The 15,846-nt window shown below is 48.9% G+C and overlaps 1 protein-coding gene across 1 annotated transcript; it reads right to left on the bottom strand.

Moving 5' to 3' along the window:
- Positions 1–1,573: 1,573 nt before the first annotated feature.
- LCAT (lecithin-cholesterol acyltransferase) lies at positions 1,574–15,824 on the bottom strand. The gene is made up of 6 exons (XM_083370457.1): positions 14,450–15,824; positions 7,342–7,498; positions 5,910–6,025; positions 4,826–4,921; positions 3,716–3,940; positions 1,574–3,357 (listed from the first exon to the last, which is right to left on the bottom strand). Exons 1-6 carry the CDS (start codon positions 14,592–14,594, stop codon positions 2,810–2,812), a joined length of 1,287 nt encoding a protein of 428 aa, XP_083226583.1. The 5' UTR covers positions 14,595–15,824; the 3' UTR covers positions 1,574–2,809.
- Positions 15,825–15,846: the final 22 nt, after the last annotated feature.

The raw sequence follows: 15,846 nt of genomic DNA, 5'->3' as shown, positions 1-15,846 counted from the left end.
TTTTGAAGATCATATTGGAGTCGTGGCTAGGGGGGGTATTTGCCCAGATTCACCTGGTACACCAGTTGCGCCCCTTTCTGGACCGAGATGCCCTACGTACAGTCACCCACGCACTCATTACCTCCCGTATAGACTACTGCAATGCTCTCTACATGGGGCTGCCCTTGAAGACCACCCGGAGGCTTCAGCTGGTGCAGAGTGCGGCTGCACGGGTAGTGATGGGAGCACCCCGATACTCCCATATTATACCCCTCCTGCGTGAACTGCATTGGCTACCGGTTGCCCTCCGGGTGAGATTTAAGGTGCTGGTACTTACCTTTAAAGCCCTACATGGCTTAGGCCCGGGATACTTGCAGGACCATCTGCTGCCGGGAACGACTTCCCATCGCCCAGTACGCTCACACAGAGAAGGCCTCCTCAGGGTACCGTCGGCTAGACAATGTCGGCTGGCGACCCCCAGGGGAAGAGCCTTCTCTGTGGGAGCGCCAGCCCTGTGGAACCAGCTCCCCCCTGAGCTTCGGATGGCCCAAGATCTCCAGTCCTTTCGCCGCGGCCTCAAAACACTCCTTTTCCACCTGGCTGACCTGGACTGACAGGGATTTTAATTATGTTTACAATTTTTAACTCTAATTGTAATTTATTTTAATTTTTAATTTTAATTTATTGTACAGAGGCCTTTAATTTTAATTTTATCTTAATTTCTGTATTTATTATATGTTGTTGTTAGCCGCCCTGAGTCCTTCAGGAGATAGGGCGGGATATAAGTCCCATTAATAAATAAATAAATAAACTCTCTAAGGCATCCTGTAACTCAGCTGTGCCTGTGTCAGAACCCACTCCAATCCACATCTTAAGAAAGACTCTTGGAGGCAAGATTGTCCAAGCAGGAACTTTTACTAAGACATAGATAACAGAGGGTATAATAGACAGGATCTGAAAAATCCCCTCACAGATCAATATTTTTAAAGCATCCCCGAGCAAAACCCCACCTCTCAGTCCATTTGGTCAGTTCCGGATCAGTCAAGTTTCAGGTGGCAAGGCCCTCGTGGGAAAGGGAGAACCATCAGTCCATTCGTAACACAATCACTTCTTCCCCTTCACATTCCATCCAGAGAAACAAACCAGAATCTCCCCACCCCCTTTCTTAGTTGCTCGTAAGATCAGAGAATGCCTCTCATAGATCTTATTGTGATGGGTAACAGGCAGGCTAGATAAACAAAACATTACATCTAAGGAGAGGAAATGGAGGCAATAGACTCCCATGTTTATTCCCTTTCCTCCTTGGGAATGGCAGAATCCAAGGGGGGGTGAGATTTGGGTTTGCACAGTTAGAAATGAAACATAAATGGATTGCGACAGCCTGTAGAGGCGATAACTGCCCCTTTATCAGGAATTTGGGTCTCCCCCCATGTCCTGTATGTCTGGTCTGAAAGGAGCCGGGCCATTCCCACGTTCCCTGCTCGGTCTTGCTCTCCCTGCTCCACATTTAGGCATCATTTGTCTTAGAACTTGCCCAATTTTGTATTGAAGGCTGTTAAATACTTGTGACCTTCTTTCTGTCTTATTAGGGGTAAACGCTTTCCAAGTTTAGTTTTATAAAGACCCGTGTCTTTTGTAGCTGGTCTAGTGAATCTGAGATAAGTGAGAATGGTTAACTCTTTCAAGTTGTCCGTCTGCTCAGGTCTTTGTAGCCACGGCCCCCCCTTTCCCTTCAGAGTGACTGCTTTCTAGGGCACAATTGTTGATGCCAATGCTGGGGAGTTGGAATTCTTTCTCAGTGTTAATATTCAAATCTTTTTTGAGAATGGCTAACTCATGTGTAGATATGGGATCCCCAAAGGATCCTTTAAATTCATGCATGGCCCAGCACTGAATCACTTCCCTCAAAGGCCGGTCTTGCCCATTTCGCTGCTGTCTTTCAGCAAACGGTCATTTTGGTGCAATCAGTGGCAAACCCCACTGGCCTCCCTAGTATGAACATTTTACACTGAGTGGCGAAGGACCAGAACTGATCCTAATCCCCTCTGAACTTTCCCAGCAAGCTCCCTTAGGAATGCAGGAGCGATTTGTTGTGTTGCCCCACGTTGGGGCATATTCTGCTCTGTCTGTTGTGTTGTACCGTGGCTTTATGCAAATTGGTCATTGTGCATCCATTTGTTGCTGGGGTTAACAACAACGCTACTGCTAGATGCTCAGCAGATAGCAGAGTTCCTTGACAACCGGAGGCTATTCCTAAAACTCTTCTCTTTGGAAGAGAGTTAGAGACTTGCAGGATTGATGTCAGCCTTATAAGGTAGACCAGACAAGAAACAAGGCCAGATGTACTAATTGTACTTTATTGTAAAACTATATTAACAGAAACTTGCAAGTCTGCAGGTACAGATCTCCCACTGCCTCCTTTACAGCCTGAGAAACCAAGAAGGGCCTCTTCTGAGTCTCTTGCTCCACCCACCCTACAGCTGCAGGCTATGCCCTCTCTTATCTGCCCACCCCTCTGGCAGCGTCTCCAGGCCCAGCCTTCCAAGATCTTGGCCACGTACCATTAGGACTTCTGGAAAGTGGCTGCTGCTCTGCAGAAGCCCATTAGCAGTACGGGTGCTCTGGCCTTGTTAAATGGTCTCCTGAAAATGTGGTGGAAAAATGGGAACAAACCCTGGGGGGCCAGCCAGCATTAATGGAGGCAGCTGCTCCCTTGAGCGTTTCCAGCTTCAGGGCTGTGACCGTGTGAGCATTCGTGTTCCCTCCCCACGCTAGCAGAAGAAACGGCAGCCAGTTTCTCAGTGGGGAGGGCTTCCCTTTATATGAAGATTCAGAGGTCTTGTGCGGCAGTCGCATTCTCCAGGTTCCCAAATAGGATTTCACTGATGTATTGCAGGGTACGATTGTCAAAGACCATGTTGAGGTGCTCGGCTCCAGGCAGTTCCATGACATGGACTTTCTCATTCTGCTGGTTGTGAAACCCCTTGCACAGCTCTATGTTGCGCCAGCTAACCAACTCATCCCCGTCCCCATAAATGATATCCACTGGGTCCTCATAGGGAAAGCGGTCGTCATAAATGTAGGTCTCTGGAGTGGGGTATCCAGTGCCAAAGAGGCAATAGACCTCCACGCCTGGGGCTGGCAGCCGTTCCAGCAGCTCCTTGCTGTCGTTCCACATGAACCAGCCATCTTCAAAGTTGATATCGTGGAAGAACTGCTGGTAGTCCCGGTAGGTGTAGTTGTAGAAGGGGGTAGAGATGAAGACGTGCGTATCGGACCAGGCTGTGCGGGCCGGGAACAGCCAGGGACTGTTTGTGGACATTCGCTTTTCCTCACGCAATTTAATGTTAGACATAACAGGAATGCCCTGATGGTCACCTGCAAATGGCACCAGTGGAACTGCATTATTCCATTATCACTTTCAGGTTTGCTAATTTGTAATAAAAAATTGCATTACAATGTTAATTCAGCCACAGAGAACAGCTGGTGAATAAACTTAACAAGATCAGTTTTCTAGGGATTCTTCCCTCTTCTTAAAGGTAAACCAGGTGAAAAGACAGAAATCGATGCCTCTCCTTTTTGTCCTCAGAAGGGTGGGGAAGGTTGGGGCAAGATACACCCAGGATCTTTAGTGGGCAGGATGGGGAAAGCTGGAAGCCAGGAAGAACAGCTGGCGCAGCCCAGCTCCATGCAGGCCCCGGGGAGACGGGGCTGCAGCACCCAGGCAGCTACTCACCCGAAGCCAGGACCCGCATGGTTTTCACTGTTCCCCCAAAGGGGGCTCCGAGGGAAATGAAGCCCTGAACAAAACGGTCCTTCCAGGCCTGCGGCTGCTGGACCAGGAAGTAGAGGATGTGCAGGTTGCCCAGGCTGTGGCCAATCAGGAAAACCGGCTTCTGGTAGGCTTCAAACATCTCTTCGATGAGGCCCTGCAGCTTGGAGTAGTAGTCCTCTTGCTCGGCTGTGGAAAGAGGAGCATGGGAGGGGAACTGCACCCCCACCCTCTGGGCCCCAGTGGGAATCTTCCCAGTGCCAGAGGGCTCCTTCCACTCGTTCCGCCCCCCCCCCCCCCGAGGCTGCAAGCCAACCATCTCCGGTCCCTTGGAGTCTTGCGGTAAACGCTGTGGGAAGGGCAGGTGAGGGGAATTGGGGTGGGATGCTCCTGGGGAAGACAGCTGACCCTTGACCCCTTTCTCACCCTGATGGTCAGCCCTGATGCTGAGGCTCTGGGTCCTTGGTGCCTTCCAGCTGCCCCCCAGTCGCCAGGTTGGGCTGTAAGGAAGGATGCCCAAGGCAACACTCTGGAATTTCATCCCCCCCCCCATCTCTCCATTTCATGTCGCATTTTATTCAGTTATTTGTCATGTCAGGATTTCAAGTATGGAGAAGCCAGGTGGGAAATATTAAATCCCTCTGATGACTTGCTATATTGTCAGGCACATATGGACCGTGTTCTTCATTCTTAACCCGGATTTGTGAAAGAAGAATGCTTAACTGGGAAAAAGTTAATGCCAGTTTTCTTCAGTGGAGAGCAGAAAATGGCTTCCTTTGCCCCCTGCCTTGATCCTATGGTTGCTTTGCGGGGGACAGTTAAAAAAACAAAAGAATGGCCAATGGAAAGCCTGAAACTAACGATCAGGCTTTAGTGATTGATTGATTCACCTTCGGCAGAACAGAAAACAGTAAGAAATGTTGAAAAAATGGACTCCCCTGCTGCAGGATCTGAGTTGGAGATGGCTGATAGGGGGCGTCCTTCAGGGTGGGTTCTGATGACCCTCCTCGGCCCACCCTCCCTGCTGATACCCCTCCGAGAGCAAGGCCCCCCGCTCTGTCCATGCGTACTCACTGGGGCCGAGCCTCCAGTCGTAGGGAGCAGCTCTCACGGTCTGATCGCGCACGTAGCCGTTGTTGACCAGGTGCTGCACCAGGGTGTGCATGTAGCCTAAGAGAAGGGAGGTTAGTGGAGGGCAGGGCAGGTACGGCTCTCCTCGGGCAAGGGGCTCGAAGGCCCCCCTGGAGTTTCATGGTCCAGGCGTCTGCTCATCTCCTTCCCAAACCATTCTTGATCCCCGTCAGGAGAAGCCAAGCGGTTTTTAGAAAAGGCGCCAAGATCAAAGTGATTCCCAAGAGATTCACGCAGATCCTGCACTGCCTGGTAGCAACTTTTGAAATCCAAAGTGTTGCCCTCCGCTGAGCACCTCTCAAAGATCCCCCATGTTTCCAATGCCTTCAAGAAAGCAGGAAAATCGTAATGTGATTTCCACTGCATTATTGTCCTCCCTAAACCTATCTCTACTTGAAGGGAGAATGGCCACCAATTGACCCAAGAAGGGCTGTGGTTGCTCTGCCACAGTGGCAAGAAAGCTGCCTGTGGAGCTGCCTGGTCAGGAGCTACCCCCCTCCAGTCATCATAACTATATTGGACCCCCATGGAGGGAGGGCCCTTGTGCAGGCAGCCCACGCCAACAAAGACCAGTCATAGGCAGCCTACGGCCCAAACTCTCTGCCATTATTTAATTCAGGAACACCCGGGAATCCGGGGAAACCAAAGACTCGGAAGAAGTCATTTGAGGATGTATTTCACCCTGTTGGATTTCTCTCCAGCTCAGGAAAAGCTGGGCTGGCTTTCCTAAGCTGCTTTTTTCCAGTATTTGGGGCTGGATTTGACCCAAGGGCTGAGTGTTGGCTCATCCTGACCCATTCTGGATTGCCATCCTGATAAAAAACAAGGTTTCCAACCACTGCTTTAGAGAAACAATGCTAAATACAGGTCCCTTCACATCATAGACCAAGTTCTGTTGTTGGAGAAATGCTACTCAGAAGTGCTGGCAGAGGATGCCTGAAGAGGCCCAGGGCTAGAAGCAACCTGCCATACAGGTCAAGAGGGAAGAGCTGTTTGGGGTGGGGCCTCCTCCCTCCCTCATTCTTACCAGCCAATTTGCCACCGTCCAGGTATTCCACGGAAAAGGTCTGGCCAAACCCGGGAACTCTGATGTGGACCCCAGGGGAGTTGGTTATCCTCCGGGTGGTTTTATTGTAAATCACTCTGTGTCCCCCAAGGGCGGGTCAAGAGAAAACACAATCATTATTTTAGGCTGTCCACTTCCAATAAAGACCACCTTTACCGGAGAACTTTAAGGGGATAGGTATCACACTCAGGATCACTAGCAGCTTTGATCTAAAAACTCCAAGCCTTAATCCTTTAGATCTACTGTCCAGGTTGATGCCTCAAATCGTGTGGACTGGAGGCCTCCCGGCTGCCTCCTGGGTTTGTGGTCTCTGCCAACAGGTCCTGAAAAAGAAGGCTCCCACTGAGCCACCAAATGGCACCGTGGGGCATGGGGAGTCTCCCTCCTGTCAGAATCTGACCCCCACCATTAAGTATCAGCCTAGAGGGCATGGGGGAGATTGAGGGCTGCCAGGGGAGGGAGAGGCCTGCTGCACTGGGCAATCCCTGCCACGTTTGTCTAGCCATCTTAAAACAGGAGTTGGCCACCTTTTCAGGGATGTTAAAGCCATGATTAAAACTAACTGCTGAAATAGCAATGTGGGCTTGGACCGTGAAGCCCTTCTTGATGCCTGCCAGCTGTTTATTTATTTTTATTTTATTGGATTTATATACCGCCCTTTCCCGAAGGACTCGGGGGGACTGGACTTCTAATCTAAGGCAGGCCTGAACTCAGCCTGCCTAACAGTTGATGAAGTGGCAGGGGGGCAGGAAATGGGAGCCCCCAGTCCAGCCTGCGTGTCCCAAGGTAAAAGCAATGAGTCCATCAGGATCAGTGACCATGATAGAGACCAGGCAGTCTATAATTACAAAATCAGTAATTCTCTGAGGTTCACTAGGGGACTGGGGGGAAGAGATGTTCCCAGAAAAAGTTAATACTGAGAGCTTCTATTGGAAAGTTAGGGGATCATATTTGCACTCAGAGCTGAGGTGAAGTGAATGAGAGACGCACTCAGTGACTGCAATGTCCCAAAATGCTTTGCTAACTTTTGGCTTAGCATGCTCTTGAATCGGCCACTGTTCATAAATCGTGGTTTATGGTTTAGCAGAGCTTGTGCTAGTCACCCACTTATGTTGTATAAAACAAATAATGGCTTAGCACAATATCATGTGTTTGGGAGATGCTCCTCAATTTACTGCTTGAGGGGTGTCTTTGGGGTCCCCCTCTCCCTCGGCATCACCCCCTCTCCTCCTTGGTCTGGGAGCCAGGGATAACTATGGGAAATTGCGATGGGGGCCACAAGGACCCCATCCCAACAGGCAGAGGAGAGGCCAAGAGTAGAGATGGTGTGCCTGGGGGGGGGGAGGCTTGCTTCTGTCTGGGAAGAGAGAGAGCGGCTCCCCCACAGACATACCTTGTGTTGTCGATCCAACAGTCCACTCCAAAAGGCAGGAACATGTTGAGGTTCAGCCAGATGGTAAAGTAATCCTCAGTCTTGCGATAACACATCCAGTTCACCACATCTGGCTTGTCCAACTTCGCCTCCAGCTGATTCCCGAGGAACCCAGGCACTGCAGCGACAGAGAAACAGAGAAGGCAACTGCCTTTCCATCCCCAAACCAAATGGACAAAATGGGGGTTCCTGTGTGCCCTCCTGTATACCTGGGCCCTCCCCTTCTTCTGGCTTCAACTGTGTCCTGAAAGTAAGTGGCAAGTGTATCTCCCTACCGTCCTGTCCATCCTCTGCAAACAACTGCAGCTGGCTAGGCTGCTCCTGCCCACCAGAAGAGGATTGCCCCAGACATTTCCTCGTAAGGGGAAACCCCATTATTCTTCTTGACCTGTAGATAGGGTTGGGGGTGAGCCCCCCCCTAAAATGGCATTTGGTTGTGTTTGATCTTTCTGGATGCACATCATCTGTCCTTTTGTAGTCTGCCTTTTTAATTATGAAAAGTCCATGAAGCACCAAGTAGAGATAAGAAAGGATCTGTCCTGCGGCAAGTCACGTTGGACGGTGGGGAGGAGAACTCCAGTGCTGGGCTGGAGAAAAGAAGCTCAGATCACCAAGATTGGAGAGACTTTTCCTCCAGCCCAGCCCAGGAGTTCCCTTCTGCACATGGAGGGGAGCTGCACATCTTTTGGCAGGCAGCTCTTTCGCTCCATCCGCTAAATGACTTGGGCAGTTGCTTAACACTTAACGACTGCAATGAGGAGAGCCAGGATTGTGGTTGTTCAGCAAATCAGACATGTGGACATCTTGCTTAGCAACCACAATGAGAGAATTCACTCCGGGTGTCATGGCGACACGGATTAAAGAAATCGGAGCTCTGGTTTCCTAGTCCAATTTCGCTTCATCTGGAGACCCAGAGAGGTCGGAAAGTTGCCCTGGAGAGGCAACGAGGAGGAAGGGAAACCTTGGGAGTTCGGAGCCAATGGCAGTTGGCCAAAATGGCCCAGGAAACTCTTTAAACAGGTGGGAGAAAGGCTGCCAGCAAATACGCAGACAGCCCAGGCCATAGACAGCTGGGGAAGAAGCAAAGAGCCGCGGCATTGCTGCTGAACAGCTGACTGTCAACAACACATGAGATCTGGCTGAGATTGTTCTTTATTTCTCTTCCCTATGGACTTTTAAAATATAAATCCCTGAATTGGATAATTTTTTAAAGTAAAAAACCCAGGAAGACTTGGGAAGAGGAACGTTAAAAGCTGCGAGAAATCTGAAATGGGGAAACAAAATTAAAGAATATAAAAAAATATACAGAAAAGATTTGAGACTGATTGAAAAAAAAAGATAATTTTTTTTTGGCTTTTTTGATTTGGGAAGATTTTTTTACTTTGTTGTGAAACAGCATTTTAAATAAAAGTTTTATTACTGGATAGACACATTACAATTAATGAGGACATCTAGTGGTGAAGGAGGATACTACAATAATACAGAAAGAATCAGAAGAGTGATGACCTTGAAACATCTGTGCTAAACAAGAACATTGTGATTCTATAAAAGAAAAAAAGATTTTTTTAACTACATCTAACTCTAGACATAACTATTATAGAAACTATTTAGAAACAGAGGGTTTTTTAAATTTTTGAACTGACAGAAATATCTGGATTAGACTTATGCAATTGTTTTTTTTAATGTTGCATTACAGTTTAAAGCAGTTGGCCCTTTTTAAAACTTGGATTATAACCTAAAGTAGTTGGCTTCTTTTTAAACTTGGATTATAGCCTAAAGTAGTGGGATTTCTTTTTCTAAAGTTGAATTATAGCCTAAAGCAGTTGGCTTCTTTTTTCTCTTCTCCCTGTGGATTTACAAAATTTGCCTGATTGAACAATGAGTGTACCAAACCTCACTAAAATTACAAAAAACCCTGCTTCTACACCCTCTTCTAGAACATCTAATCCAGTAAGTCAGGGATCTATTGAAGCAATGTTACAACGAGAGAAGGCAAACAATCTCCAAAAAGAGATGCACGTGACTTTACAACTAATGAAAGAAATTATGTAGAAGAATCACCAAGAAACAAAAAGCAATCTTGATAAGCTAAACAAACAAATGCTTGACATAAAGACACAATTTGAGGTTCATCAACAAATGATTCTTAAAAATGAACAAAGAATTTAGAAGGTGGAAGATCAATCAGAAGATACTGGGGGAAAAATTGAAGCACTAATGACAGAATGAAAGATTAGAACAAGCAAATCAAAACTTAGAAGGAGCGGTTGCTGCCTTGGAAATGGAGAAAGCTGTACACTATTTGAGATTCCAGAACATAGCTGAAGAGGAAGATACAGCAAAAGTGATTATTAATCTATTAGCAGAGGCCCTAAAAATTGAAAGATTGGAGATGCAGCAAGAAGTGGATGAATATTTTTTTAATCCCATTTATATCCCGCCCTTCTCCGAAGACTCAGGGCAGCTTACAATCTAAAGCACAATGTGCTTAGCAATAGCCTTCATTCTATGTATATACCTGCTAATTAGGGCTTTTGGGCCCCCCAAGCGGCATTTTTACAAAGTCAGCTTATAGAAATATTTAGAATGAATTCAAGTTACGTGAGGAAACACAAATTGCCCAGAGAAGTCCATGTAAGATTTATGAAGAAAACAACGGGGTGAGATATTAAGAATCAGAGATGACCCATTACAACATATAGATAAAGAAATAGTAGTGCTGAAACAGATTCCCAAGAGAATAAGGGACACTCAAAGACAATATCATTTCTTGACTATAAAGCTGATTGCAAAAGGAGTAAATTTTAGATGGCTAATGCCAGAAGGGATTCTAATCAATTGGAATAATACAAGATATCAATTGGATTCGGTGTAGAAGGCAGAGGATTTTGATGAAAGATATAGAGCATTTCTGGGAGAAAGAACACAATATCAACAAGAGGATGGAAAAAGCCAGAAACAGACAGAACAAACAATAGAGGAAACAACTACACAAGTGGAAGAAGAAAAAGAGAAGGGAACAGTAAGAGAGCAGAGGATTACGAGATCAACAAGACCTAAATATAAGTAAATCAAAATGGAGAAGGAAAATGGAATTTTTCACTGAAAATTTTTTCCATCAAAAACAGAATTTTCAAACAACCACAGAAATTAAACATTGATATAATTTGTTTGCAAGAGACACACATAAAAAACCAACATCATAAATTTTTGGAAAATTCAAAACTTGGAAAACTTTATTAAAACCTTCACAGAAAAATAGTAGAAATAGAATATCAAAATATATGCTTAATTGGGGATTTTAATGCAATAGCAGATGGGACATTACATTATAAAAGCAGTAAATTAGGGAAACAAGGAAGAAAAAGATTAACTAAGACTTTTTTAACATGATAGAGGAAATTGGTGTACAAGAGAAACGAACCCAGGAAAATCACAATATACATTTTATTCTAATAGTCATAAATCTTGGTCGAGAATTTATATGATTTGGATGATGCCTGAATTAAGGGTTAATATGCAGGAAATTGAAATAGAATTAGATCAAAATGTCAATCGCATTTTCTGGGACTCTCACCCTTCCTGTTCCCCAGCATTGATCTGGCAATTTCTCCCCCATTTCTCCTCTTGCCACCCCATCCCCGAGCAGCCTTCCCGCCCTAAGAGGGGCAGGTGCTTTGGAGCCCCTTGGCCTCTTTGACCACCCACCAGCCCTGCACGTCCACGAAAGGGCCCACTTCATGGAGAGGGGCCTTATGAAGGTGATGGTTCTGAGGCTCCCCTCCTCCCCCCCCCCTTTCTTCAGTACCTCTGCTTAGGATTAATGGACCCAGCTCTCTCTTTCCTTCCCCTGCTCTGTCATAAGGCGCTGCTCCCCCCACAGTGAGCGGTTGGCTGAGAGAAGACTTGTCAGAGGAGTTGTAGCCACATTGCCTCTTTCTCTCTCAATCTTTTCCTCCTCTCTCCTTTATCTCTTGGCTCGTGTTCCTCCCCCTTCCTGTTTTCCAAATCTTATCAACGTTGAGAGCCATTCACCTAAATGTGTGCTTTTTGATATAGGGCATCACAAGAAAGGAAGGAATAAAGACCCTAGAGGGAGATAAATTAACAACTCCCACCTGGGTTGTCCCACTAGAAAAACCTCAGCAGCAATTAAGAAGAAGCAGAATAGCTGGAAGGGACCTTGGAGGTCTTCTAGTCCAGCCCCCTGCTCAGGCAGGAGAGTCTTGGAGCAGTGGGCTAATGCCTCCTTAAGTAACACCAGCTGCCTGCAATTAGTGCAGGTTCGAGTCCCACCAGCTCAAGGTTGACTCAGCCTTCCATCCTTCCGAGGTAGGTAAAATGAGGACCCAGATTGTTGGGGGCAATAAGCAGACTTTGTAATAATGCCGCTTGGGGTGTGTGTGAAAGCCCTAATAAGCAGGCATATACATAGAATGAAGGCTATTGCTAAGCACATTGATTTGTGCTTCTTAGATTGTAAGCTGCCCTGAGTCTTTGGAGAAGGATGGGATATAAATGGGATTAAAAAAAAACCTATACTATTTCAGACAAGTGACTGTCTAGCCTCTTCTTAAAAAATCTCCAGTGATGGAGCGCCCACGATTTCTGGGGGCAAGCTATTCCCCTGGTTAATTGTCCTCGCTGTCAGGATGCTTCTCCTTAATTCCAGGTTGCTTTTCTCTTTGGTCAGTTTCCAACCATTGTTTCTTGTTCCTCTGGTGCTTTGGAGAATAATTTGCCCCCCTGAAATACTGGAATACTGCTATCATGTCTCCCCTATTTCTTCTTTTCTTTAGACTAGCCAAACCCAAGTCCTGCAGCCGTTCTTTGTATGTTTTAGCCTGCAAGGAACTGGCAGTTCTCCCATCCACCACTCACTGTCCTAGCGGGGGTGGGTGGCAAAGGCCCATTTCCTGGCAAAAGGTCAAGGAGAAAGAGGGCGTCTGTTAGCGCTAAAGAGGGAGGCTGGCTGAGGCAGATCCCTGATGGTCCGGACAGCCGATTTGCCAAGAGCAGGGGGAAGCACCCTCTGGACATGTCCCAAAGTAGCAAGCGGCCTTGGGGGTCAGGAGCCACCCTGTTTAAAATCAGGGGTGGGGACACAGGATACCAGCCTCGGTAGGGTGCCTCACAGCCGTGGGAGTCATCTGTCTGTTTCTGTGCCATTTCCCATGTCAGAACAGATGCAGAGATTTGAGAGTCCATCTGCCTTTGGGGGGGTCTTCTTCCTCCTCCTCAATTTTTATATCTTCTCCAGGCATCCACCAGGTGTGGTCTGTGGGTCATGATGGCCATCACAAAAAAGGTGGACAAAGTTTTGACCGCACTATCGTGGTTGTCATCTTGACTTTTTTAGCCATACCCTGCAGACATCTATGTTACTTCATTTGACTGCATTGTACTCACCTGTTGCAATTAAACATTGATAATTACACATTTCAGGATTGTACAGTCTGAGAAGTACATCTGCTTAATGAACATGATGAGCCATTTACTGCAGAAATGCCTCTGCAGGGGCCAGGAGGCATTCTGCACGCTGAAATGTCTGCCTTCCCTGTCAACCTTGAGCCAGGGAAGGTGCCAGATGGGTTCTTAGCTCCGGAAGTGGCCCTGCCTCTGGGGATCTTTGGGAACCCAACCCCCAGCCCTCCTGGTTTTTTCCATGGCCCTGCTGTCCCTGCAGTTCTGATGGGAACTATGCTGGCTGTTCCCTCCAGACAAACAGTGTCATGCAAACAAGGCAAAGTCCAGCAAGCGCCATTCAGGAGCCACTACTCTGTGCAAGAAGATAATCTCCGAGATCAAAGGGAGGCAGGCAGGCTGGCTGCAGGGTCATGTGGGGCAGCGTGCTTGCTCCTTTTCACTGCCACGGAAAGGGGGATTTGGGGGGGGGCTTTACCCTTTCTGTTGCAGCAGCAGCAGAGCAAAGAAGACCACACCAAAGTGGTGGCCCTTCTTCCCATTGCTGGGAGCCCCCAGGATCTTCTCTGGCTTCCCACCTGCAGCTGCCTCTTTGAACAAGAGCAGACTCAGCTCCTCTTTCTCCTCCAAAAAAGAACATTCTGCTAAATGTCTGCAGCAACTTGTGAGAAGAGCTCAAGGCAGATTCTTAGGAATTCCTAACTTGTTTGTGTCTAAATGAGTTTAAAGAACTAAGGAGAAGCAAACTGCAAGTTACCTGCTTAAAAGTGGTGGCTGTGCAGTTGGTAAAGTTAGCTTCCAGATCTGATTTGACTTCATTCTGCATTTTAATGGGCCACCGCATGGGGAGACACCAACATCTGGATTGTGAATGGAAGGAGAGTCAGACCTCCGTCCATCTCCAAACCCAGCGTGCAAAAGGGTCATTCCTTGAACACTGGCAGCTGCCGGCCATTCGGCAGCTTCCCGCTCGTGGCAGAGCTGGGCTCCTGATGCCCCCCATCCAAAGCTTTGCAGACTCGCTCTCCCTTCCCAGGCACCTCCGTCCCTCCGATGCCCGGCAGAGCAGCAACGGCAAGATGCCCCGCCGCCCGCAGCCCTGTGAGCGAAGCAGGGCGATGGGTGGGGAGCGGCCAAGGGTGCCTGGAGCACAAGGCCGCCGGCCCCGCTCAGGCACCGTGCTTGGGGCTCGCCCCCCCCCCGGCGCAAGGCAGCCGGTCAAAGGGAAACGGTCAGCTCCTCTCGGACCCGGCCTCCCCTGAGTGCTTCTTCAGTGGCAGAGTGTTCAGACGCTGGAAAAAGGAACCGGGCGCTGCCACGTGTCCGCGGGAGCTTGGCCTCCCCGGGATCTGCCATCCCAGCGGCTGCAGAGTGATTCGGTCACCGGTCAGCTTCGCCTCCGACCTACTGCTAGCCGCCTGCGAGAGGCCGCGCAGCGAGCCCGGGCCCTTCTGCTGCCAGGCGGCTCTCGCCCCGGTCTCCTCTGCCGGCTCTCGCGGGGACCGCCCGGGCTCTGAAGCGGGCACCGAGAGCCCCCCGTGCCCGCCCTTCCGTCTCGTGCAGGGAAGCCCCTTCTCGGGAAGAACCCAGTGGCACCTGCCTCCCTCCCCGCCCGCGGCCCCCGGGCTGTCCCCGGCCCACTCACCCAGCACCACGGGGGGCGTCCCGTTGGAGCCGGCGGCTTCTGGGGTGGTGCTGGGCGGGAAGAGCACGTTGAAGAACCAGAAGGCCCGGCCGGGCTGAAGGAGCGCCAGGAGCAGGGCAGCGCTCCATCCGGCCAGGCTCCGCATCCTGCGCTGCCGAGAAGCCTCTCTGGCCCGCCCAGCCCGGGCTGGCGAAGGGCGCTCCGCTCTCCTCCCGCGGGCTGGTGGGGAAGGGGAGGGGCGGGAGGTGGGGACCCGCCGCCCCAGGCAGAGCGGCCGGCAGGGTGAAGGTGAAGGTCTGCTTCCAAAGCCCCCTCGGACGGGCCCGCCTGGCCTCGTGCGGGGCGGGGAAATCTCGGCCGCTCGTGGAGAGAGGGATCCGAAGGCCGGAGCTCCTGCGACCAACGCCAGCCAAGCAGCTGCCAGGCCGATTCCTCTCCCTGGCCTCCCCCGGCGCTTCCTGGCTCTGGAAGGAAACCAGGCAAAAGCCTGAGAAGCCGGGCTGGGAGACCCTCCTTTCCTCAGCTGTGGTGGAGAACATTTCTGGAATCGCCTCAGCGGCTCCTTGGCTCCCCTTTAAACAATTTGTTAGACATAAAGTAGCACGTGAGCCAAACTTTTGTTTAAAGGTGGATCCAGGATTGTCTAAATCAGCTTGATTATGACATTTACTACAGCTTCCAGTGTTGCGTAAAGCGGTTGATAATGGGATCAGGGATGAACACTGGCTTGGCGTTTCTAGCCCCAGACTGTGGCTGACATTTGCTGAGGTGACACTAAAGCCTTGCTCCAGTCCAAGACGACCAATCTGGAAGTTGCGAAGATGAATCACTTAAGCTGCCCCATCTCCTGGCACCACCGATGGAGCAGATCCAGCTTCTGCCACATGCAGCATAGCTTCCCAGAGTCGTCATTTCAGGCCGCACCTCCCTCGCTGAGTAAGTGGCAGAATTTCAGAGATGCTTAAAGATTTCTACTACTCAATGTGAACTGAACTATTATAAATGGGCAATCCCTTGCCTGGGAAATAGACAACCCTGTTGTAGACCATTGCGTTGTCAGACTAGAAGATGCTTTGATGGAACCAAAGGCAAGATGGAGAACAGATATATGGGTCTGGCTTTCAACCTTCCCTCATAATATTCCTAAGTGGATCCTACCCACTTTATTCCAGGAGTCTTACATAGCTATTTTGAAAATGAGAAGCATCCTCTGAATTATCCAAGCTGTCATCTGATACCCTTGCAAAATGTTGAAGCCCATCTGGTACAAAATTATAGAAGGCATTACATTCTATAAATTAGCAGCACAGCTTGGTTTCATGAAATGCCATCAAATTTCTGTTAATATTAGATTATCTGAATGCTGATAATACTGCAATATGTTTACAATATAGTGC

This window comes from Vipera ursinii, assembly GCF_947247035.1.
Source record: "Vipera ursinii genome assembly, chromosome: 10".
NCBI classification, from domain to species: domain Eukaryota; kingdom Metazoa; phylum Chordata; class Lepidosauria; order Squamata; family Viperidae; genus Vipera; species Vipera ursinii.
The sequence above is the reverse complement of the archived record's forward strand: the minus strand, read 5'-3'. Positions and strand labels throughout refer to the sequence as shown.